The 22,635-nt window shown below is 43.6% G+C and overlaps 2 protein-coding genes across 4 annotated transcripts in view; both read right to left on the reverse strand.

Moving 5' to 3' along the window:
• Positions 1 to 598: 598 nt before the first annotated feature.
• TRAF1 (TNF receptor associated factor 1) lies at positions 599 to 10,501 on the reverse strand. Of its 2 annotated transcripts, none has more exons than XM_042477794.1 (8): positions 9,853 to 10,501; positions 7,669 to 7,753; positions 5,599 to 5,697; positions 4,645 to 4,710; positions 3,936 to 4,346; positions 3,227 to 3,404; positions 2,883 to 3,031; positions 599 to 1,601 (listed from the first exon to the last, which is right to left on the reverse strand). In XM_042477794.1, the coding sequence occupies exons 1-8, from the start codon at positions 10,065 to 10,067 to the stop codon at positions 1,383 to 1,385; spliced, it is 1,422 nt and encodes a 473-aa protein (XP_042333728.1). In that variant the 5' UTR covers positions 10,068 to 10,501; the 3' UTR covers positions 599 to 1,382. The 2 variants fall into 2 exon arrangements, with proteins under 2 accessions (XP_042333728.1, XP_042333727.1); XM_042477793.1 differs by having other exon boundaries at positions 3,227 to 3,431.
• Positions 10,502 to 13,813: 3,312 nt separating this feature from the next.
• The window catches only part of C5 (complement C5), a 32,149-nt gene continuing 23,327 nt past the window's right edge, over positions 13,814 to 22,635 (reverse strand). The window contains exons 31-42 of one of the 2 annotated variants that reach the window (XM_042478334.1): positions 21,785 to 21,937; positions 21,343 to 21,405; positions 20,984 to 21,059; positions 20,016 to 20,088; positions 18,954 to 19,056; positions 18,309 to 18,383; positions 17,730 to 17,835; positions 17,096 to 17,182; positions 16,288 to 16,377; positions 16,020 to 16,103; positions 15,345 to 15,483; positions 13,814 to 14,637 (exon numbers count right to left, since the gene is read on the reverse strand). In XM_042478334.1, the coding sequence (XP_042334268.1) occupies positions 14,505 to 14,637; positions 15,345 to 15,483; positions 16,020 to 16,103; positions 16,288 to 16,377; positions 17,096 to 17,182; positions 17,730 to 17,835; positions 18,309 to 18,383; positions 18,954 to 19,056; positions 20,016 to 20,088; positions 20,984 to 21,059; positions 21,343 to 21,405; positions 21,785 to 21,937 (1,182 nt within the window). In that variant the 3' untranslated portion in view covers positions 13,814 to 14,504. Of the gene's footprint in view, positions 14,638 to 15,344; positions 15,484 to 16,019; positions 16,104 to 16,287; positions 16,378 to 17,095; positions 17,183 to 17,729; positions 17,836 to 18,308; positions 18,384 to 18,953; positions 19,057 to 20,015; positions 20,089 to 20,942; positions 21,060 to 21,342; positions 21,406 to 21,784; positions 21,938 to 22,635 lie in introns of those variants that run through there. The other variant, XR_006104943.1, reaches the window with a different exon arrangement.

Below are 22,635 nucleotides of genomic sequence, written 5' to 3' on the forward strand. Positions count from 1 at the left end.
CTCTGTCTAAAGTGTTCAAATCCTATGAGATTTGCCAGAGACTAATCCAAAGCAAGGATAGACCAGAACCGAGACTGGAAAAGGGGCTATGATTCCTAGAATTTCATGGCTAATATGGCCAGGATTCTGGAGGTCATTGTCCTAGAAAAGTAATTTTGGCAAAGCGGCGGGTGTTGGAAATGTAGCGTCACGCAAATGCATTCCAGATGGGCCTGGCACGAATCTTCCCGACGCCGCAGGCTTAGCCAAGCTTTCAAAAGTGGAGGAATGATGACTCCTTTTTCTAGAGCCAAGGGATTTAACCCACTGCAGTCCCAAAGTGAGGGTTTGTGTTAGATCCAGAATCATTCAACCAAGATGTTCCACTAGCTGCTGCCAACGGCGCCTTTGCAGAAAAGAGGCGTGCCTTTTTGACACATCCTTTTTTTGTCCAGATCGAGTTTCCCTTATCCAGAATTCCAACAGTCAAAATACTCCAAAATCCAAAAATGTGTTATGTGAGTGGCTGAGACAGTGACACTTTTGCTTTCTGACGGGCCCTCCCCTTATGCGGGGGATCAGGTACGGATCCCCCTGCGTAAGGGGAAATTCGCCTAAGCTTGTGGGTAGCAGGGGCCGTGGGAACCCTAAGAAGAAGATAGGGACACATGTGGCCCATGGGCTGCACTTTCTTAACCCTGGAACTAGACATCTCCCAACAACCCAAACAAAACATAACTTTTGTTGCAACCCCGACAAAAAATATAACACAACTTTTCTCTCCCCTCTTGGCTTTGCAATCTGGCATTTACAACCATTTACAAGAATGGCACGTCGACAAAAAGTGGCACTTTTGTCACCTTGCAGCATACGCTCTTTACTTTCCTTTGCAGATGGAAGGGAACCTTTAAGCTAGACATTAAAACAAGACAGACAACTTTCTTCCACACACTGGACTAGAAACTTAACTCGTGACACACAGACAGAGATTAGAGGCAAGGAAGCTGGAAGCACAAGGTTCATCCCGAAGCAGATGGTTTCGTACGGTAGCTGTACCCTTTCAATGTGAGGAATGACTGTGGAGGGCAAACCAAGCCTTTTGCAGGGGCAAAATCTACCCTGATGGAGCTGAAAAGCCGCCTTCTTAATCATGCAACATTATCAATATTGGTATGGTCAATTTTGGTTGTGAGAGTCCCTCTATAGCCATGCTCCCATGGAGAGTCCAAAACCATTGCCAATTCTTTTGATCCATATCCGCCAACTGCTGTTTTCATCTCAACCAGTATCAGCTCTTTCATACAGTCTTGACTATTAGCGAATGGATTCATGACCAAGCTCTGAGATGTTCCAATGTTTTGCTTTCCTACCAGCCATGGCTTTCAAACCACCAGGAGGAAGATTCATGGACAGGTTTGGGTGATGCACCGGAGGAAAATGGTGCCCTCTTTTATATAGGCATATTTTGGTGACTGCAATTTAGCCAAAGAGATGAACTTTGGAAAGCCACTGGCTTCGTTCATATCTGCCACTGGCCTCTGGAAGGAAGGCAATGCCGGATCTGGCTGGAGCGTGTTCACAAGATGTTCGGTGTTGTTTTGACTGAGCAGCATCAACGTGACCTGAGAAAGGAGAATAGATCAGGTTTCAAATTAAAATGGGGCTTAGAAAAAAATGCAATGCTTGGGAGGGAGGACTACAATGCTGGATTCTGGAGTATGTGCATTTTTCTCGGCTGTGGAGTGTGTATTGTAGCTCTCACACCACATTCATAAACAAATGCATTGCAACAGCAGGTGCTTGTTCCATAAGCAAAAACCCGCTGTTCCCACATTTCAAGGGCACCAGATGGAAAAACAAAGAGAGGTGGAGAGACTGAGAGCAAGCAAAACAATGTGAAACTCAAATCCACTGCAAGCCTTTTCCAGAGATTAGGGACGGGACCGAGTGACAGCTCTCATTCAAAAGGTTTTCCTCTCCTGGCGAAGTGGGCCGAGCTACCCATCTCCCCCCATGGGCAGACCGCACCTTCCTATTTTGGCACACCAAAAGTGAACTCTTGGAGAGCCAGTGTGGCATAGTGGTTTGAACGTTGGACTACGACTCTGGAGACCAGGGTTCGATTCCCAGCTAGGCCATGAAACCCACTGGGTAACCTTGAGCAAGTCACACGCTCTTGGCCTCAGAGGAAGGCAATGGCCAATTCCTCTGAACAAATCTTGCCGAGAAAACCCCATGCTAGGTTCTTCTTAGGGTCAACCATAATTCAGAAATTACTTGAAGGCACACAACAGCAGCAAAAGAGGGTTTGGGGTGGCAACGCTGGCTGCTCCAGGTTTTCGTCCAACCTTTAAATGGCCAGTCACTGGGGACTGGTTATAAATGCAATTTGTTTCATAAAGAGCAAGTAGACGGAACATATTGTAAAGAGCAAAAACAACTGCCTGGCCTTGCGTCACACATTTCAGTGCAAATTATTAAGACACAAACAATGTTCAGTTCAGCAAGCATTGTGCCGCTTCGTAGAAAACCACAAACTTAACAAAGTGATCAACAGCAAGATAGGCATCTGTTTCAGTTTTTTAAAAAGTTTCAGCTAACCTGCTACAGAAGCAACCTTTTAAATGTGTTCAAATTAGTGCAAGATATGACAATAAAATGTGCTGAACCCCATTGCCAAAACAAAGTTTAGTGTCTTGGGGGCCTCCTTTAAAGGCACAATGCCACTCCATTGACACAGAACATGCCAGCCATCATTCTGCTGACTATGGATGGTTCACTCTAAGTTTGGACACAAGGACTGCCATGGGTCCAAAGATGTCCCAGGACACAGGACACCCCACTGCAAGAAAAAACAGGCTGTGCATGTAAAATTGCAGCAAGGAGGACATTTCCCTTTTTACCTTTTGTGCAAAAGGCCACTGGAGCAGAGCATCGTAGTCCCCTCTGAGCAGCACCAGAAAGAGGGAGGCGTGCGATCCTTTGCCTCTCCCTTCCCCATTCAGGTAAATCCTCATGCATAGTTTGTAACCATACCTGGAAGTGTAAAAAGCTGGAAACAAGGAGGATACTGAAGTTAAGACACCGCTCAGCAGTTAGGGATGGACAAAGCTTACGGTAGGTCCAATACCAGCGAAATACTCTCAGCCCCAGAAAACCCAGTGATGGGTTTGCCTTAGAGTCGCCATAAGTTGGAAATGACTTGAAGGCACCTAAGAACAACAACAAGCTACAGATGGATGCTTACCTGGGGACTGGAAGCTGGGCATCTTCCCGCATACAGCTTCGTAGGACTTGTGGTGGACATCTGTAATCTTCCAGAGAAAGGTACCATCGTAGGAAGCTTGCTTGGATGAATGGAGTCTCTCCTCCAGCTTGCTGAGGGCAGCATCCTTCTGGACGAGACAGCGCTGAAGATCAGCGATCTTGGAAAGAGGAGGCAGAGTTTGTTCCTCAAATTTAGAAATAAAAACATGGCATAGTGGTTTGAATGTTGGACTACAACTCTGGAGACCGGGGTTCAATTCACAGCTCGGCCTAGATTTTGAGCTTTCCATAGTGCTGGGGTCCTGGGGTCCATGTTTAGACTAATCTCCGGAACGGACAAAACAGCACACAGGCCTAGGGAAGCTACCAGCCACTCCTACTTGTAATTCATTCGTTTTTCCACTTACTAAGACATAATTACAATGATGGCTGTAGCTTAACAGGAGATAACTTCCCTCCTTTTGCAGCGTAACTACAACTCTGCACCCTCAGAGGAGGCTTCTCAACTTCTGATTCTCTGGATGGTGATGACTTCGACTCCCAGAAGCCCCTCAGCCACTATGCCCAACTGCTAGGGATTCTGGGAACTGAAGTTCAAAATACCTGGCGAACCAAGGTTTTAGCACTACTGGACCCACGTAGGCTACTAAGTGAGCAAATCATTTTATTTGGATCCTTTGGATGTTTACCTTCAATTCGAGGCCACGGATCATATCCTGGTCAAGACCCCTCTGTCCCCGAAGGGCCACAAACTTCTGGCGAGAAGTGGCCATCTCTTTGCTCAGGACGGACGCAATGTTTTCAAACACCTGCAGCTTACTTTCCAGTAAAGAGACCCTCTGTGCCCTCCTCAAAGGCATTTGCCGGTGTGTCTCCTCTTCATACAAAGGCAAATCAGAAAGAGAGTCCGGTTTCAAAGGCCTCTCAGGCATGACATCAAAACAGATGCTGGTTAAAACCTTGGCGTCCGTCAGCCAAGTGTTCACCCCATCGTCTGTGGGGCACAATTGTGCCTTTAGTTGCTTCACATGTTTGAGAAGCAGCTTTAAATGGAGCCCGGTGGCATCTGCTTCATGCACTTTTCTGTCTTCCGTGGTCCCCTGTTGGGAAGACATAGGCCACGATTAAAAGGACCAAATCACCCGTAATACATGGTTTGAGTGTTGGACTATGGCTCTGGAGACCAGGGTTCAATTCCCTGCTCAGCCATGGAAACCCACTGGGCAATCTTGGGCAACTCATGCTCCCTTACCCTAAGAGGCAAGGGCAAACAGGTCTCTTCATCCAACCCCAGGTCAAAGCAACCATAAATGGACAAATAACCCCAAAAATCAATTTCTTCCAAGGTTAATTTCTTCCTCCTGTGAAATATTCAGAGATGCCAAGTGGTGGCATTACCTTGAAGGAGCATCCGATCCTGGAAAAGCGACAGGCTTCCTCCCTTGTGGACACCACTGTAAGATTCTGTTGAGGAGAGGACCAGCGACAGCGGTTTTTCAAGCATGAATTATGGATTATGACACATGTATGGGTATAACCATAAATGCACAGAGAGTGGGTGAGAAAGATAAACCCATATACATATATGCATACGACACTATACAATGGAGGCATTGTATAATAAAGATAAACCCATATATATGTGTGCATATAATACTATACAATGCAGGCATTGTAGTAAATACAAAGCCATATGTGTATACAATACTATATAATACAGGCATACCTCAGTTAGCAAAGCTTCTAGCAAAGAAGCTCCTTTTAACAATAGCTTTCTATCCTCACCCAGAGCCTCTCTTTTCTTCCTTGTCCTCTGTCTAGCTGGGTATTTTTAGCAGCCTTGGTGTTGGGAAAATGGCCAAAAGAGGGCTAGAGAAGCACAGACATTCAGTTCCAGGTTGCGGCAGTTTGTGTGCAATACACAATGCAATAAAGCTTAAGAAAGGGCTTCAGATCTAACTGGTCTATCAATATGCAAGCAGGGGACTAAATGTTGTAATAAACATTTGCAATGAACAGCAATGGACTAAATGTTGAGAGCCACAGCCCCGCTCCAGTTATGGGGCAGCATCACCACCAGCTAGTGGCTCCTATGTATACTCTTTGCGTTTAAGTCACAACTTCCAAGGAGTTATCTAAGGTGCTGAAAGTATATATGGAAATGGTGTGCAACACCTTAGATAGTTCAAGCTAAAACCCAGAGTGAATTCACCATCCCACATCCACCATCACGGCTATAAGGTCCCAGAGAAATAGAAAGGTCCCCACACTCCAAACTGGTGCTCTTCTCTTTTTTGTTGGACTATCACTCTCTGATTTGCCATCCTGTAGCAAACATGGCCAATCTCTTACTTCCAGATTCTTTGGTAATGTCATCCACCTGCATCCCGGGATCCCGCAATGCACAGCGTATCCCGATATCTCCTTGGGAATGGCAGCATCACTCAAAGCCTGGAAACAAACAGGACAGATAAGGAGAGAGGGAGAGATACACCATTTAATTCACAGATTCTAACATGTTCTTATTTCTTATTCTTCTTTTTAACAGAGCCTGTTTTCAAGTTGCCTTCTCTTCCCTTGAGAGCTTTATTGCACTTAAAAGTTTGTGTATGTTTTAACCATTGTGAGCCAGCCAGAGGTTTTAGTGTTGGACTGCAATTCTGGGGATTGGGGTTCAATTCCCAGTTCGGCCATGAAACCCATTGGGTGACCTATGGCAAGTCACATACTCTCAGCCTCAGAGGAGGGCCGTGGCAAACCTTCTAGGAACAAATCATGCCAAGAAAAGCCCACAATAGGTTTGTCCTAGGGTCGCCGTAAGTCGGAAACAACTTGAAGGCACACAACAACAACAACAACAAGAGCTTTTATCCATAGGTCAGGAAACCTTGATTCCCCCACTTTGTTTAAGGGACACCATTTTACAGTGCCAATGTATATCATGGGACTTGAGCATCCACAGATTTTGGTACCCGCGGAGGGTCCTGAACCCAAATCCCAGCGGATACCGCCGTATCTGGTCAATGAAAAACCAAATCGTGGAATCAACAGACTGTTGCTTGGATCCAAAAGGTCTCTCTCCTTCGATTCTGAACAGGGCCCAGGGTTTTTGTGAATAGAAGTGTGTTTTTGCCATTATTCATCCCCTGCCCAAAACAACATGGCTTTTAACAAACAGCGAGTAGCACCGTTCTTTGAAACATTAATGAATTCCAGTAACGGCAAACTCATCTGCACCCTCTCTATGGCTGATGCCTCCCACGCCAAACACGCTCTCCATTTAATAGGCAATACAGGCTGTTTATCGTGATCTCAATTGCGGACCGGCCTTCCTTGCATTACATGCCTGTCCCTTTTTGAGCGAAAGTAAAGAGGCACTTGGTCCGAGGGGTGTATTCGATGTCATAAATTATCCCCGGAAAGGTAGGGAACTTAACTGCTGCTTGGAAACCAAACTGAAAATAAATGCTGAATCCACTCCATTAAAAAGAGCGAGTGAGGAGAAAGCATCCCCGGCTCCAGCTAGAACACTTCTACCTTTGTCTGGTGCTTACAGTTAATTTTCCAGCTGGCTTAGAAGCTTGTTTATGATTTTAGAGGAAAAGGCCAGTAAGAGCCGAACGAGGTCCAACTTCTTTGGGGATGTAGAAGACATCCAACTCAGGGCTTTCTATCATTGGCGGTCTCAAATCTTTGTCTCATTGCATTTGGGAAATTCAGATATAGCCATGTTAGTCTGTAGGATCAATACATAGATCTTGCAGCACCTTTGAGACCAACTGAAAGAAATGGGCAGCATGAGCTTTCGTAGAGTTCAGTAAATGGAAGGAAGTAGACTGAAGTCTATGAAAGCTCATGCTGCCAACTTCGTTCTTTCAGTTAGCCTCAAAGGTGCCAAAAGGTCTCTCTATGCACTACTGCATTTGGGGAAGCATAGGATGCAAAGATGTTTGCAATGAGACACAAACTGGCTCCCTACGGCTGCAGCCGCACTGCAGAACTAACCCAGTTTGACACCGCTTTAACTGCCATGGCTCAATGCTGTCGAATTCTGGGAACTGTCGTTTGTTGTGGCACCGGAGCTCTCTGATTGAGAAGGCTAAATATCTTGCAAAATTACAAACCCCAGAATTCCATAGCATTGAGCCATGGCAGTTACAGCGGTGTCAAAGTGGATTATTTCTGCAGTGCAGATGCAGCCCAAGTTTGGGGTCCTGTATGTTGAAATCTGTGCAGTGGTTTGCGCATTGGACCATGACTCTAGAGATCAGGGTTCGATTCCCAGTTCAGCCATGGAAACCCACTGGGGGACCTGGGGCAAGTCACACTCTCTCAGCCTCAGAGCATGGCTATAAATATTCTTTCCATCCCTATCTTTAAAACGTAGCTCTGCCTTCTTATATGTATGCATTCAGGACATACCTTTGCAACCAATAAGCTTTGTGCGTCTAGGTTGCCTGAGTTCTCCTCCTCCTTGCAGCTCTGAGAAACTGGGTTGTGATTGTTTCTGGAGGGAAAAGAGGAAAGGAAAGGGGAATTTGAATTCTGAAGTGTTCTGAATTTGCCCTTTTCCAAAGCCGCATTAGCCCCAGATGGTTATAGATACATCACTTGGGAATAACTATGTGAAAGAGGTTGCAGCATAAGATGGCCAACACAGCTACCTGATCTGAAATAGCACCTGTTAAATTAGGATTTAGCTTTTATGTCAATATCTATTAAAGCCATCATTGGTTTTTTCCCCTAACCTACAAGCTACATGTTCGGTTTTGTTTTTTGAGTCAGCCTTTCGGAAAGCATCTCTAGGCAAAGTCACACTTCTGCTGTTCTGCTGACAAAAGAGAAACTCTCACAGGTTTAGCTTTCGTGTGTGTGTGTGTGTGTGTGTGTGTGTGTGTGTGTATATATATATATATATATATATATGTATGTTTCTTTTAAAGGGTTAAAACCCCGGGAAACTTAAATTACCCCATATTAGATGTTATATATGTTATTTAAGTACTGTATATACTCATGTATAAGTCTAGAATTTTAGGTTAAAATTGACCCCAAAAAATCCTGAGTCGACTTATCTGCAGGTCAATGTAAGTACTGTATTTTAATGTGCATATACATATATATATTTGTATTATATTGTATTTTAATGTGCATATACACACACATACATATATGCACATTAAAATACAGTATATATATATATATATATATATATATATGGTGAAAGGAAAGAGTTTAATCTGCCCTGGAAGCACTGACTCCCTTCTACTCTCTCGTCCATCCAACCTTTAGTATGAGCACAAATACTTATTCCCTGCTGGGACTTTTTAAGTTCTTTGGCATTGCTTTCCTTTACTTCATCCTTCAGATCCATCGTTACATGCGCCTAGGTATTACCCTCGACTTATCCACAGGTCATATCCAAACCCACAATTTTGGCCCCCCAAACTTGCCCTCGACATATACATGAGGCCAACTTATAGTCGAGTATAGACAGTATACAGTCCTCCCTCCAAATTCGCGGGGGATCGGTTCCAGACACCCCACAAATACGGAAATCCACAGATATTCAAGCCCCATAGGCTTGAATAGCCGTGCGCTCATGGGCACATGTGCCATTAACTCTAACATGGGTCACCCCTCCGCAAATCATCAAAACCGCGAAAACGGAGGGGCGACTGTATGTTATAGCTATAAAAAAACACCTCTGCAATGAATTGAGAGTCCTAGGAAGGCTTGTAGCTATGATTTGGGAAGGTACTACATCATCATCATCATCATCAGTTAAGACATCTGTCACTCTGCTTTTCCTACCCATTCATTCATTCCTTCATCCTTCCATCCCTCCATTCATCCCTCCATCCATCATCTACCATTCATTCCTAAGTTTTATCCTCGACAGGTCATATCAAAATCCACGGTTTCGAGTACGCAGTATACAGGGGATATGTCACAGCTGTAAAGAAACCCCTCTGCAATGAATGGAGAGTCCTAGGAAGGCTTGTAGCTTTGATTCAGGAGGGTCCTGCATCATCATCAATTATTGCATCTGAGGAAGAAGGCTGCATCTGAGGAAGCGGACTGAAGTCTACGAAAGCTCATGCTGCCCATTTCTTTCTTTTGGTTAGTCTCAAAGGTGCTACAAGATCTCTCTAGATTATCTATTATTATTATTATTATTATTATTATTATTATTATTATTTTCTGGCATGTCCCATATTTTGCAATGAATTGAGAGTCCTAGGAGGGCTTGTAGCTTTCATTTGGGAAGGTCCTGCATCATCATCATCAATTATTGCATCTGAGGAAGCAGACTGAAGTGTACAAAAGCTCGTGCTGCCCATTTTGTTGTCTCAAAGGTACTACAAGATCTCTCTACATTATCTATTATTATTATTATTATTATTTTCTGGCATGTCCCACATTTTGCAATGCCTACTCCTCCCCTGCAGATAGGACATCTGCTACCTGGCCTTTCCCACCCATCCATCCATCCCTCCATCCCTCTATCCATCCCTGCATCCATCATCCATTCATTCCATCTCTTGAGAGACCCAGGTGTCACGTGACTCTTTCTGCCCGGGGATGCTCTAGTCTCGCGCTCACCTTGCAATCAAAGGCAGGCAAGCGCTGCAATCCTGGCTTTGCAAGCATCCTTCCTCCATCTCTTCTTTGCATCGACTGCAAGGCCATTGGGACTCCGGCAAGGCCTGGCCAGGGCTCTGTGGGTCCCCCAAAGTCACCTTGTTCCCTTCCTCAGCAGAAGATGATGGAGGGGGGACCCCGGTTTCTTGGCTTCCACTGCCGCATCTCTCAGCCATGCCGCATCTGCTGCAGATGTTGTGCAAACGCCCTGCTGCACTCTGCTTTTTCTGCTCTCCTTTGCAACAAAAGGGAAAGGAGGCTGCCTTTGCTGAGCCTCTCTCCCTCTTCCCAGCCTTCTCCTCCTCTTGCTTTTCCTCTGCCCTGGTGCTGAATTTTGTTAATAAAAACAAAACCCAAACCCTTTTCAGATTCAGAGAGAGAAAGAGAAATGAAGTTTCTGCAGAGGCAGGAAATGCGGCTGCAAAAATTCCCCTTTGAGAAAGAGGTTGAAACAAAAGAAAGAAACCCAGGCTGCATCTGCACTGCAGAACTGATCCGGTTTGGGACCAGTTTAACTGTCCTCAGTATATATATTGAGACCCACAGTGATGTAGTGGTTTGAGTGTTGGGCTACGTCTCCGAAGACCACGGTTCGATTCCCAGCTCATCCACGAAACCCACTGGGGAACCTTGGGCAAGTCACACTCTCTCAGCCTCAGGGGAAGGCAATGGCACACCTCCTCTGAACCAATCTTGCCAAGGAAACCCCAGGATAGTGTCACCATGAGTCAGGAATGACTTAAAGCCACACAACAACAACCATATAAATTCCAAAGAGTGCCATTGCATTTAATGGGACTTGAGCATCCGCAGAATTTGTTATCCGCAAGGGATCCTGGAACCAAACCTTAGAGGATACTAAACTATACTCTGTAATGTTTGTGATCTGCTTATACCTGTACAATTTATAAGTTGCTTTATGCCCTAAGTAACCTAAAATCAAGTAGATATGGTACTTAATATGAGGATTAATATGACTTGGTTGGAATTCAGGAAGCCGTCATTTCTTTTGCTTATGTTTTTGTATAGTGTGTTGTCTATTTTGTTCCTTTACGTGTTTGGGATGATGTTATTGTGATGTTCATGAAGTTACGATGGAATCTTTGTTTTTAATTCAATAAAATTAATTAAAAGAGGATACCAAGGGACACCTGTACTTTTAGTAAAACTTCATTTTGTAGAAAGCAGCCTTAAATCCATTGAATCAAAATCCACACAGAAATACCAAAATCCATTTCATCTGCACCAGGCAATAGCTGGAAGCGGTCCTTTGTCCCTGTATTGGGAGGAAGGAGGAGTATAAATAAACATTATTATTATTATTATTATTATTATTATTATTGAAGGTTTAGGCTGCGGTGGCGTAGTGGTTTGAGCACAACTCTGGAGAGCAGGGTTCGATTTCTGAAACCCACTGGGTAACCTTGGGCAAAAAAGTCACACTCTCTCAGCCTCAGGGGAAGGCCATGGCAAACCTCCTCTGAACAAATCTTGCCATCAGTTGGAAACCACCCAAGTCCATCCCAAAGGACTGACAATATAATACCACAAACATGATACATGTAGGAAGAGGTCAGTCCCGCATCTTGTTGATAGGACCGTCCTAAGACTTGCCCATCTGCTTCGCTCTTCTTGATCCTTGCAAGCTTTCTCTTATCTGCAACAGAAAACATTTCGGCTCCTTTGGCCCGAGAAGGCCTTCCGAGAGCAGCTGCCGGCTAATCCACCCCAAGCAATGGGAAACCAATGGTAAGCGTTTTCATTTGTGTTTGACTTTGCAGAGATAATGCTTTGAAGATCAGGTTGTCCTTCCGCAGGTGTTCTTGGGACGATGTTTCTAAGACTTCTAATGCCTTGGGAGCTTTTTATCATTTCAGAATCGAGGGCAGCCAGGTTTGCCAAATTAATTGCCAGAGATGTTTCATAGAGCTGTCGGTGCGATAACCGATCTTGCTGTTACGCAGGACGCAATCTGTTTCTTATTATTATCTCAAGAAGATAAGAGACAGCCCTGCGAGATCCAGTTAATCGTCCCTCTAATCCAAGTGCCCTGGTTCCTGCGCAGGTGCTTTTGCAAAGGCTGAAAAGTTCAGCACGACGGCAACAGCCCTTTCCTCGCTGTGGTTTTGTGTATCTTATGGCCACGCGATTGCAAGGTTTTCTTGGCAGAACTGGTTCAGAGAAGGTTTGCCTTCCTCTGAGGCTGAGAGAGTGTGATGTGCTCACAGTCACCCAGTAAGTTTCCATCGCCGAGCGGGGATTTGAACGCTGGTCTCCCAGTGTCCAAGTCCAACATTCAAACTGTTACACCACTCTGGCTCTTTTCTTACTATTGCTATGGACTGCGACTCCAGGGATTGATTCCCAACTCAGCCATGAAACCCATTGGGTGACCCTGGGCAAGTCGCACTCTCTCAGCCTCCAGGGGAAGGCAATGGCAAACCTCCTCTGAACAAATCTTGACAAGAAAATCCCATGGTAGGGTCGCCATAAGTCGGAAAGGACTTGAAGGCACACGACGACAACAGTGGTTTGTCGTTGCCATCCTCCGAGGCAGAGAGTGTGTGACTTAGCCAAGGTCACCCAGTTGATTTTCATGGCTGAGCTGGGAATCGAACCCTGGTCTCCAGAGCTGCAATCCAGCACAACCATAGGAAAAAAGCCAGCGTGGTGTAATGGTTTAAATATTGGACTTTGACACTGAGAGACCAGCATTCAAATCCCTCCTCAGCGATGGAAAGCTACTGGGTGACCAAGGTTTCATGGCCAGGGCAGGATTTGAACCCTGGTCTCCCAGTGTCCAAGTCTACCATTCAAACCATTACACTATGCTGGATCTGGGAGTTTTAGTCCTCCTCGAAATATATCATATTTCCAAATGCTGTTATTTCCATCCAGACCTCTACAGGGTTTTGACGTAGTGCCAGGTGCTCTCTATTTCTGTGCCAGCCACATCCTGCTTTTTCCCCCCCTTTATATTTCTTTCAAAGGTCTATTATCTGAGCTCAGCGAAGGATCGGCCGACGGGGGATTTACCAGAGGAAATAGGTCAAACTTTGGAAAGTACCAAAAACTTATCTTTACTTTCGGAATACAGAGGAAGCTGAAGACTTATGCACAGCTCGCTCTGCCACTGAATTCACTGGGGTTTACTTCGGATTAGATGTGGGTAGGCTTGAACATCAGTCCCTTTATAGTCTTTTCTTCCTAATTTCCCCCTCAAGGCAGTTGATGAGAGGGCCAAAAGTAATGTTTCATGGCTTGCAGAGATGCACTACAAATCCTCCTCTATGGCTGGAGGGTGCTTTGACCGCTATTGCACTTTGTTATTTGTGGCATACTGGCAGATTCCCCCCAAATGCAGCAGTATAGCTAGTTTGGGAACGACAGTCCCACACCCGTCTTGCATGCATTAGTCACAACCCGAAAATTACTCACCACAACTTTAGTCATACAATCGTTGCTGGATCCTGAACGGGGGAATGTGTCCTGGTCAAAACCCATGACGGTATATTATTTTCTGCTTCAACCTGCCCAGTGGGTTGGCGGTGAACCACTAAATAGCCCATGGGGGATTATTCAAGAGATGATATTGGAAACTAATTCATTTCCATAGAGCTTTGAAAGACAGTAAAACATGCCCAAGCCATGCTCACATCTGAAACATCAACCGCACACATGTTTGAAAAGTTATAAAGAGAATGATAGCCTACGATGCATTCAATGTTAGGAAGCACTTCTAAGACCATAGGTGAGATTCTTCAGAGGGGGTTTGCCATTGCCATCCTCTGGAGCTAAGAGAGTGTGACTTGCCCAGGGTCAACCAGGGGATTCCATGGCTGAGTCTCCAGGGCCATATCCAACGCTCAAACCATTACTAGCTTTCTCCAGAAACAACTAATGCTAATAAAAAAGAAATGTGTACCAAAGGTGAAAACCTTTATTTCAGCAGAGTATTAACCAATGGAACAGGGATGTGGTTTGGGTTGTTTTGTGCAGTTGCTATGTGCCATTAAGGTGGCTCTGATTTATGGTGACTGTGACCCTATGAATGAGAGACCTCCAAGAGTCCGGATCATGGCTCCAAGTCTTGTAGATTCAAATCATGGCACCTTGCGATGTAGTCTCCCTCTTTTCCTACTTTAGAGAGCTCTTGTCTTGGGTTTATCGTCCATAAATTCCCTGTTGTTTGATATATGCAAAATGCCAACATCTCATCATTATTTGATGTTTTGGACTACAATTTCCATAATTCTTTACCATTGGTGATTCCAGATGGGGCTTCTGGGAGCTGAATCCCCAAACATCCAAAGATTCTCTACCCCTGAACTGAGACATATAAGCCTTCTCTCTGTGTATTCATTTGCCTTTAGTTTATTACACTGCATTTCGTGTAGTTCCAAAAGTCTTTGTTAGCCCTATATTTAGTTTACCAATATATACAAAAAAGCTAGAATTCTCATAATATCCTAGCAACAAAACTGATGCTGACTTATATGGAGGATGTTGCTATGAGTCCCACAGAAGGTCAGGATGATTCAAATCAAATCCAGCTTCTAAGAAGCTTGTTGATAAACCTGTCTGTTGATCATCCATAGGAATGCTATGGCGGTTTAACAGCCATTAAGGAAGAGATCTTCTGCAAATTCTTCCATTGATGCCGCAAAGTCTTGGCAAGATCGACAAGACAAATCCTCAGATGGCCACCACTCAATCCAGGTCAAGGCATCTAAAGGATACTGGTATCTACAAAGAGAGAGCATACTAGTTATCCTTCAAAGGAAAGGAGAGAGAGGAGGCAAATCTGATAGCAAGATATCAGTCTTCCACAAGATGAATTTTTTTAAGAGGAGGAGAAGAGTACTTTTTGTGGCCATGTTTCAGGGTGGGCAACCTCTGCAATCCGAAAAACCAACTCTGTCCCCAGGAACCTGTGTCAGACAAGATATATCTCACCAATGCCAAAGATCACAACAAGAACTGGCCAGAAGTCACTTTGGATTCCTTCCAACCCACCTCCTTTAAAAAAGAAATTGGATGACAAAAGGTCTTTGCTTTATATGTGAGGATCACACTTCTTGGAGGATGGTGGATCACACTAGACCTGGAATAAGTATTCCCTGAAAAAACAACCTTAATACACCAATTGTTCCTTCCACTATAGGAGTTCCTCAGCATTGAAACCTGGAAATTACACATGGGTTTACCTGGCAATGTCCAACCACAAAACAAATAATGAAAAACACATAGTGGAAGAATCATGGACTATGACCCATAGGCATCTTTTACCATTTGAAGAGAACACCTCTTATATAAACATGATCAATGTACAGTTTTAAACTGAGGGCTCTGGGGGACACACATATGGCTGGCTGCATACTGCTCACCTCTGCAATAGAAGAAAGACCACCATCTATCCAAATGAATGGATCCTTGGTGAGATGCTTGCTTACCTGGCATTGACCCCCTCTCCAATTTTCAAGGCTTCTTTCCCCATGATCAGGTAATTCTCTTTCGGATTAAGCTGAACTTCAGCGCATGAATACTTTTTGATAAAGAAAATTTCAGCATTGTTCTCAGCAAAAGCCGCTCCTGGAACAGAATGGAGTGAAGTCAAAAGTAGCCCAATGGCCAGCTTGGAAACATTACCTTCTGAACTTCAATGCCCAGAATCTCCAGGCAAGCAAGGCTTGTGGCTAGTGACCACATTCTGGGGGCAATCTGGGAGTTGTAGTCCAAAAGTGTGACTCTTGCAAGTCAGAAATAGCCAAATGGCCAGCTTGGACCTGTTAGGTTTTGGACTACAACCCTCAGGATCTCCTGGCCAACATGGCTGTGGCTAGTGGCCATGATTTTGGGGGCAATCTGAGAGTTGTGACCAGGTTAAATCCACCCACAGATGCAAAGCAAAACAAAGCGCACAGAAAGAAAAAGAAAAGAGCCACATCAAATAGAGAAAAGATATGCCACAAAGAGGAAAACTGATTCCCATGCACTGTGAGGATGCATAGTGCAGTCTCATGAGGCACATAAAAGGGGTGAGGGTTTCATATAAAGTGCACTGACCATAGGAATATCTAGAGCAACCATTCCCTTAGAGAAGTGGGTCCAGACCCAACTCTGCTCACCTGTCTTATAGTAATCCATGAGAACTGCTCTGTATTTAACAAAGCCTCCTTCTTGCTTGGAGGAGAGGATATTCACTTTATAGACTAAGAGAGGGAACAAAATGAAAACAACCACATCATTGATAACTCAGATTAGGAAATGCATCTGAGGAAGTAGGCTCAGGTCTATGAAAAGTCATGCTACCAACTTCTATCTTCGAATTAGCTTCAAAAGTGGTTTGTTGCACAGCTTTCTGCATTTGTTATGCCCCAGTTCCTCTGATCTTACCATAGGCAATGTTACTCTGGCAAGCGGCATCCTTCCGAGCATCAATGCTTATGGACTGGTCCAGCTTGGCCTGCATGCGCCCACATTCCGCTGCAATTTGAAGGAAACAAAATCAGTGTGAGCAAACGCACCGCTAAACATTTTCAGTCTTGTGTACTGACATAACCGAAATAAGGCTTGAGTTCAAATCCACATCCTCGCCTCTTTCTCAAGAGATACAGAACCTGAAGATGTTAATGTTTGAACTCCAGCTGAAAAGCAGGCTTGAACATCAGTCACTCTTTCCTTCTCTGTTGCTACAATTGTATTTTGGCTTTATTTTCCAACTGGCTTTCCGCTTGAAAGCTTCCACTTTGAGTCAGCCTAACACACGTCACAATAAACTGTGCATTGTCCCATTACAGTGTTTTGATACCACTTTAGCATCCTTCCATGGTTCCAATCCATGGAATCCTGGGATTTGCAGTTTGGCAAGGAACTTGGAATTCTCTGTGGTTCAAATAATTATTTCCAGCTACAAATGCTAGGCCTCCATAACATGGTATCAAACTGCTATAACTATACAGTAATGATATTCTGTAACATTGGGGTAGGCAACTCTTGTATCTTCCAGATGCTGTTGGACTGCAGTTCCCAGCATTCCTCACTGTTTGTCTGTGCTGGCTAAGTTGATCGGTGTTGCAGCTCAAAGACAGCTGGAGGAATGTACTTTGCATTTTGAGCAATCGCTATGATTCTAAGCATACCTTTTGGGAAGTAAGTCCTACTGAACTCAGTAGAGATCTATTCAGTGAGCAAACCTGTTTACCTTCCATGCATTTACACTCAGCACCTTCACACAGTCTGACCAGTGACTCCTCTCCGTAAGGATTGTAAAACATAGCGCACTGCTTATCTGTGAAAGAGCGGATACAGGTAAACTGTCAGAAATCTGTAACATGAGGACTGGGCATAGCATATGAACTAGGAGGTACTGTTCAACACAGGATACTGGAGCCCACTGTATATTAGAAAATATAAATGGCGTGCAACTGAAATTTGGGGAAATTGTCCAGGTGTCAATGCTGCAGAGTGCTTGCATTCTGTGCACATCTATATGCAGATTGTGCAGCAAGCAGTGCTTGTAGAGAAAGAAAACGTTCCATTCTGGTTAGAGATATTTGCAATATTTTCCACTCTCGATGTGTCAAGAAATTGCCAGTCTTGGTGAGAGTTCTCACCTCCCATGCAAAAATGAGTGTTTTCCCCCCATCAAGGTTTCCATCATTTGTTCAGAAAGTCTCTGTGAAAAACTACTTCCTTTCTCTTTTGTGAAGCGAAGTGCAGAAGCACCGGAGGCACAGAAGGACGGCCTGACAGATGAAAAAGATGCAAGGAGTCCAAAGATACACTAACACCAGGACTTGATGTAGACAACAAGAGCGGGAATAGTGACTCCTTACCGGGAGTGTGATACTCATAGACAGTGAAAGTCCCAGGGCTTGGCATGCTCACATGGAAGATTTCCAAAATTCGGAAACCGATGCACAGGAACTCATTTGACGGAATCTGTTGGGAAGGAAACAGGGTTAGGCTGGATTCGCATGACATAGATTTCAACTATGCAATGGCCTTTCTTTATTTCTTCTTTTTCAGCACTCTCTTTGCACTATATTTTATTATTTTATAAAAGAATAAAATAAGAATAATACTTCTTCCTGTCCAGAAGGTTCAAAGGCGTACTGGAAATCAGTCCAGGACCTGCGGGTACATCACTATGTAGGTAAAATGGTGAGGTCTACAAAGGTGGCACTGGAATTGCCATCTTCCTTGATCAAGATGTTATGGAATGATGGGAGTTGCAGTCCAACAATGTCTGAAGGGCCATGTATATCCCCAATCTGATATAAAGAATTTTAATAAAACAACTGATTTGTTTTAAAGAGCAAAGGGTACATACAGTGCCGGCACAGACTGAAAGATGACCTGCAACTGATGAAACATTTTATAGAGAAAGTGTGGGTAAGCCAAAGGGAACCTACCGAATCTAACTGCAGCAGCACATGTCCGTCTGTCACCTCATAGTTTGCGATCAGCTGGTCGATCTTATTTGTAAGCTGGGAATAAAAAGAACAAGAAGAGAAGGAAGAGGAAATTAATTTTCAATTAAATTTGAACACAAGTGAAGTGGATTAGAGACTTCTGAAACTTCTGTGGTTAAACTGGTATTAAACTGAATTTAATAGGCCTGGCTCAAGGTTTAAGGAATGCATTCATTGCGATGTGGATTGAGCCGATCCACAACTTTGGGACCAATGTCTGGGTTGAGATATCCCTAGCCTCCCTCTTTCTTCAGATTCTTAAGTTTCAGGTGCAGTTGTCGGCTCAGAAGGGTAATCTGTTTCTAACCTGTGTCAATTCAGTATTACATTAATCTTTCCATTGTCCACATCAGTCTGTGTTTACTGTTATTTTTAAAAGCAGACCAAAATAAAAGATACAATGTTTTTTGTACATAAGTCTCCTACCGTACACATTTTTGTGTGCAATGTTTGAGCAAAGCAATGCATTGCAAAAGTTAGAGAACTGCCGAGTCTGAAATGTGTTCTGCCTTGCATACTAGCCCAAGAAGTGCAAATCCAGACAATTTGCTGACAAATTACAGCTATGGGGTGAACTGTACTTACGACAGCTAAATCTTCCATGTTTGCTTCCAGTCCACTGACAAGAGCAATGTCCATCACCGCATGAGAGGAGGCAGAGTATGGTTCAGACTTAGGTGGCTTGTACCTACACATCAAAAATGGAAAGAGTACCGTGGCTGACAATCCAAACAAAAGAACATCTCCTTTCGCTTACAGCTTTGTAATTCTGATTTCACCTCGATGGACCTCTGAGGTTTGTATTTTTGTGAGATATAATTACACTTGTCATTTTTGCTTCAAGATTTGGGGGGAAAAGAGGTAGAAGAGAAGATCTAGCTTCTCCCTATGGTGCATCTACATTGTAGAAATGATGTTGTTTGACCCCACTTTAACTACCATGGTTACAGAATCCTGGGAGTTGTAGTTTGGCTGAGGCACCAGCCCTCTTTGGCAGAGTAGGCTAAAGTTGTTGTTGTTGTTGTGTGTCATCAAGTCATTTCCAATTTATGGCGACCCTAAGCCCAACCTATCATGGGGTTTTCTTGGCACCTTTCTTCACAGGGAATTTGCCATTGCCATCCTTGGAGGCTGAGAGAGTGTCACTTGCCCAAGATCCCCCAATGGGTTTCTATGGTGGAGCAGGGATTCAAACCCTGATCCCGAGTCATAGTCCAATGCTCAAACCACTACACCACACACTCTATCTCTAAGGTCCTTGTCAAACCACAAATCCCTTTTTTGTCAGAGAGTTCTGGTGCCACAGCAAACTACATATCCCAGGATTCTACATGGTGGAGCTGTGACAGTTAAAGCAGTATCAAACTGCATTAGTTCTGCAGTGTGGTAGCAGCTGCAGTGAGATCCACTGGGATTTGGTTCCATGACACCCGTTGGATACCCAAATCCATGGATGCTCAAGTCTCATTAGATACAATGGCGTGATGAAATGGTGTCTCTTATCTAAAATGACAAAATCAATGCTTGCTTGGGGGAGAGGGGATTTTGACTATTTTCAAGCCACGGATGATGGAATCTGTGGGTGCAGAACCTGTGGATATGGAGGGCCAACTGTACTGGTATTCCCCAACACTTCACTGGACTTACTTTGCACAGGCTTCTAAGTGTCTGACTTCATGAGAGGACCTGTAGTACGTTTCCCTTCCATCACTATCTGTTTCTGCAAAGGAAACAAAAGACATTCTTTATATTAAGAACCGATTAGTCTGAAATATTATTTCCCGGGCAAAAAAAGATTCCATTTTTCTGTGCAGAAAATATTGTAACTGTGGATTTCATCTGCACAGAATATATCATCCGCGGTTGATTTGCATAGATTAGATTGGATTCCTGTGCAAAACAACCATGCTCAGAATGAGCCCCAAATTGCAAATAGCCATCCAAACGGCACAGTTTTCAAAGACTTTATTGCAGCAGGAAGAAAATTGCTAAAATCACTCTCTGCTCCCTCCAAGAGGAAACTTAGCAAAGGATTATATCCTTAGCCTAAAGTCAACAATATGTTAATTGTGACGTCGAAGGCTTCCATAGTTATTTGTGGGTTTTGGGGACTATGTGGCCATGTTCTAGCAGAGTTTCTTCCTGACGTTTCGCCAGCATCTGTGGCTGGCAACTTCAGAGAATATGTTCATTGTTCACGCAGATGCTCAGGTAACAGTACAGTACTCCGCCGCAGTAAAAAGCAATGACTAATGAAAATGACAGTACACCACTTTCCAAGTCTCTGCCACTATAAATTCTTCCTTACATTTAGGCAAAATCCCCTTTTTCAAAACTCAATCCAAACTGGTTCAGGTTCTCTAACCATGAGAGCAACAGAGGACAAATGTGCTCCATGTGGCCCTCGGCAAGTCACACTCTCTCAGCGTCAAAAGAAGACAACGGCAAACCCCTTTCCAGAAATCTGGCCCAGGAATAAGTTTGCCTTGAGGTCATCATACGTTAGAAGCAACTTGAGAAGGCACACATTTAATGCAAGGTTAAGATGCTTATCACATCGTTTCTTCAACTTACTCAAATACTTTTAAATTTTTCAGCAAGTATTACTTTCTCACCAGACTTCACATCGATCTTCAGCGCAAAGTTGCAAACGTCCTCAGAAATGCTGCTTTTATAATACACGCTCTTCAGCTGAAAGTGTCCAAATGGAATGAAATTAAAGAGGGGTCAAATTACATTATAATAGGATTTCAGCGACAAAATTAACAGGATATACATACATCAAGATGATCAAGCCTGAGATTTCAATGGGATTACTCTATGGAGATTATCACACAGAGGGCAAACTGGTAAAATCTCGTGCAGAAACGGGATTTTAAAATCCGGGTGTTGCTTGTCAGTTGCGTTGGCGTGAAAAAGAAAATAATCTCAAATAATTTCAAAGCATGAGACTAATGATATATCATTCACTTACATTCACTATTGCTAATCCAGTGTTGCTCCCTGAGCGTACTTCTATGTCGTCCTCCAAGGAAGCCTGAAGATCCAAAGAAAATCAGCAAAATTGACACAAATGGAAACTCCTGTTGACATGAATTCCTAACTAAGCTCTTAGTTTCTTGATAGTATTGGATGGGTGGCCAAGGGTACTTTTTTATAATGCTTAGGTGACTGGGTGAATGGATGGCCCTTCATGGAAATTCCTGGGCAAGTTAGGAACTGGATTTGATGGACTTGGCATCTATAATGTGTTCTTTTTAATTTACTTATCTCCTGCTCTTTCCCTTGAACTGGGGAAAAGTCTTCTCCTTTTTTCCACTTTTCTTTTTTCAGACATTCAAAATCTCTCTCCAAAGAGTCTCACCTCCCTACTCCGTTTCATATTTTAAAACTTTTGTTGTCGTGAATCCACTCACTTCCACAGGTCGGCCAACGTAATGGTTTCGGGTCAGTCTGAACTGATGAAAATCTCCATGTTTCTTGTAGGCCACTTTGACGTTCATGTTAAGTACCAGCCGTCTAACAAGAACAGAATATTCAGTCAGGGATTCCAAGGCATTGATGGTATCCTGTCAAATTCAAATAAGGAGGGAAACGGATGGAAACAAATGAGAAGATGTGGAACCAGGATTGAGTTTACTTTATCTATTCATTCCGTCACATGAAATAAACTCTGCCACTTCATCTTGGTAAAGAAAGCCCTCGAAAGCTATGCTAGCAGAAAACAAGGTCTCAAAGGTTCTATCAAAGTAGTACAAATCAATTCCAAAAAAAGTAACTTTCCCAAGCTCAGGATCCCAGATGCTTACTGACCCATGCCAAACAAAAACATTTTAATTCACTTAACAGTTACCATTTTAATAATCACACATTTTTGCTATTGTTCTAGTTGTGATATGGTTGTTAATGTGCCTGAAATCCACATTTGAATTAAAAGTGGCATAGACATATTTAAAATAAACACATAGGATGTTATCACACGGGAGGAATTTCTCTTAATTTCGAATTAAAAGAAAGTAGGGCCAGAATGCTTTTACATGAATTCGCTAGTTCAGTGAATTTATGTGAATTCGAATTGCGTTTGAATTGGCTTCCCATTGCCAGAAAATAGCTTTTCATTGCCCAAAATTGTGTGTGATCACCTCTCACGCAATAACGTGAAACCCCATGATTGCGTTCGGACTGACTTCCCATTGCCCAAAATTGTATGTGGTAGTCTATCACGCAATAACGTGAAACCCCATGATTGCGTTCGGACTGACTTCCC

The sequence above is a fragment of the Sceloporus undulatus genome, chromosome 7, assembly GCF_019175285.1.
Source record: "Sceloporus undulatus isolate JIND9_A2432 ecotype Alabama chromosome 7, SceUnd_v1.1, whole genome shotgun sequence".
Lineage (NCBI taxonomy): Eukaryota > Metazoa > Chordata > Lepidosauria > Squamata > Phrynosomatidae > Sceloporus > Sceloporus undulatus.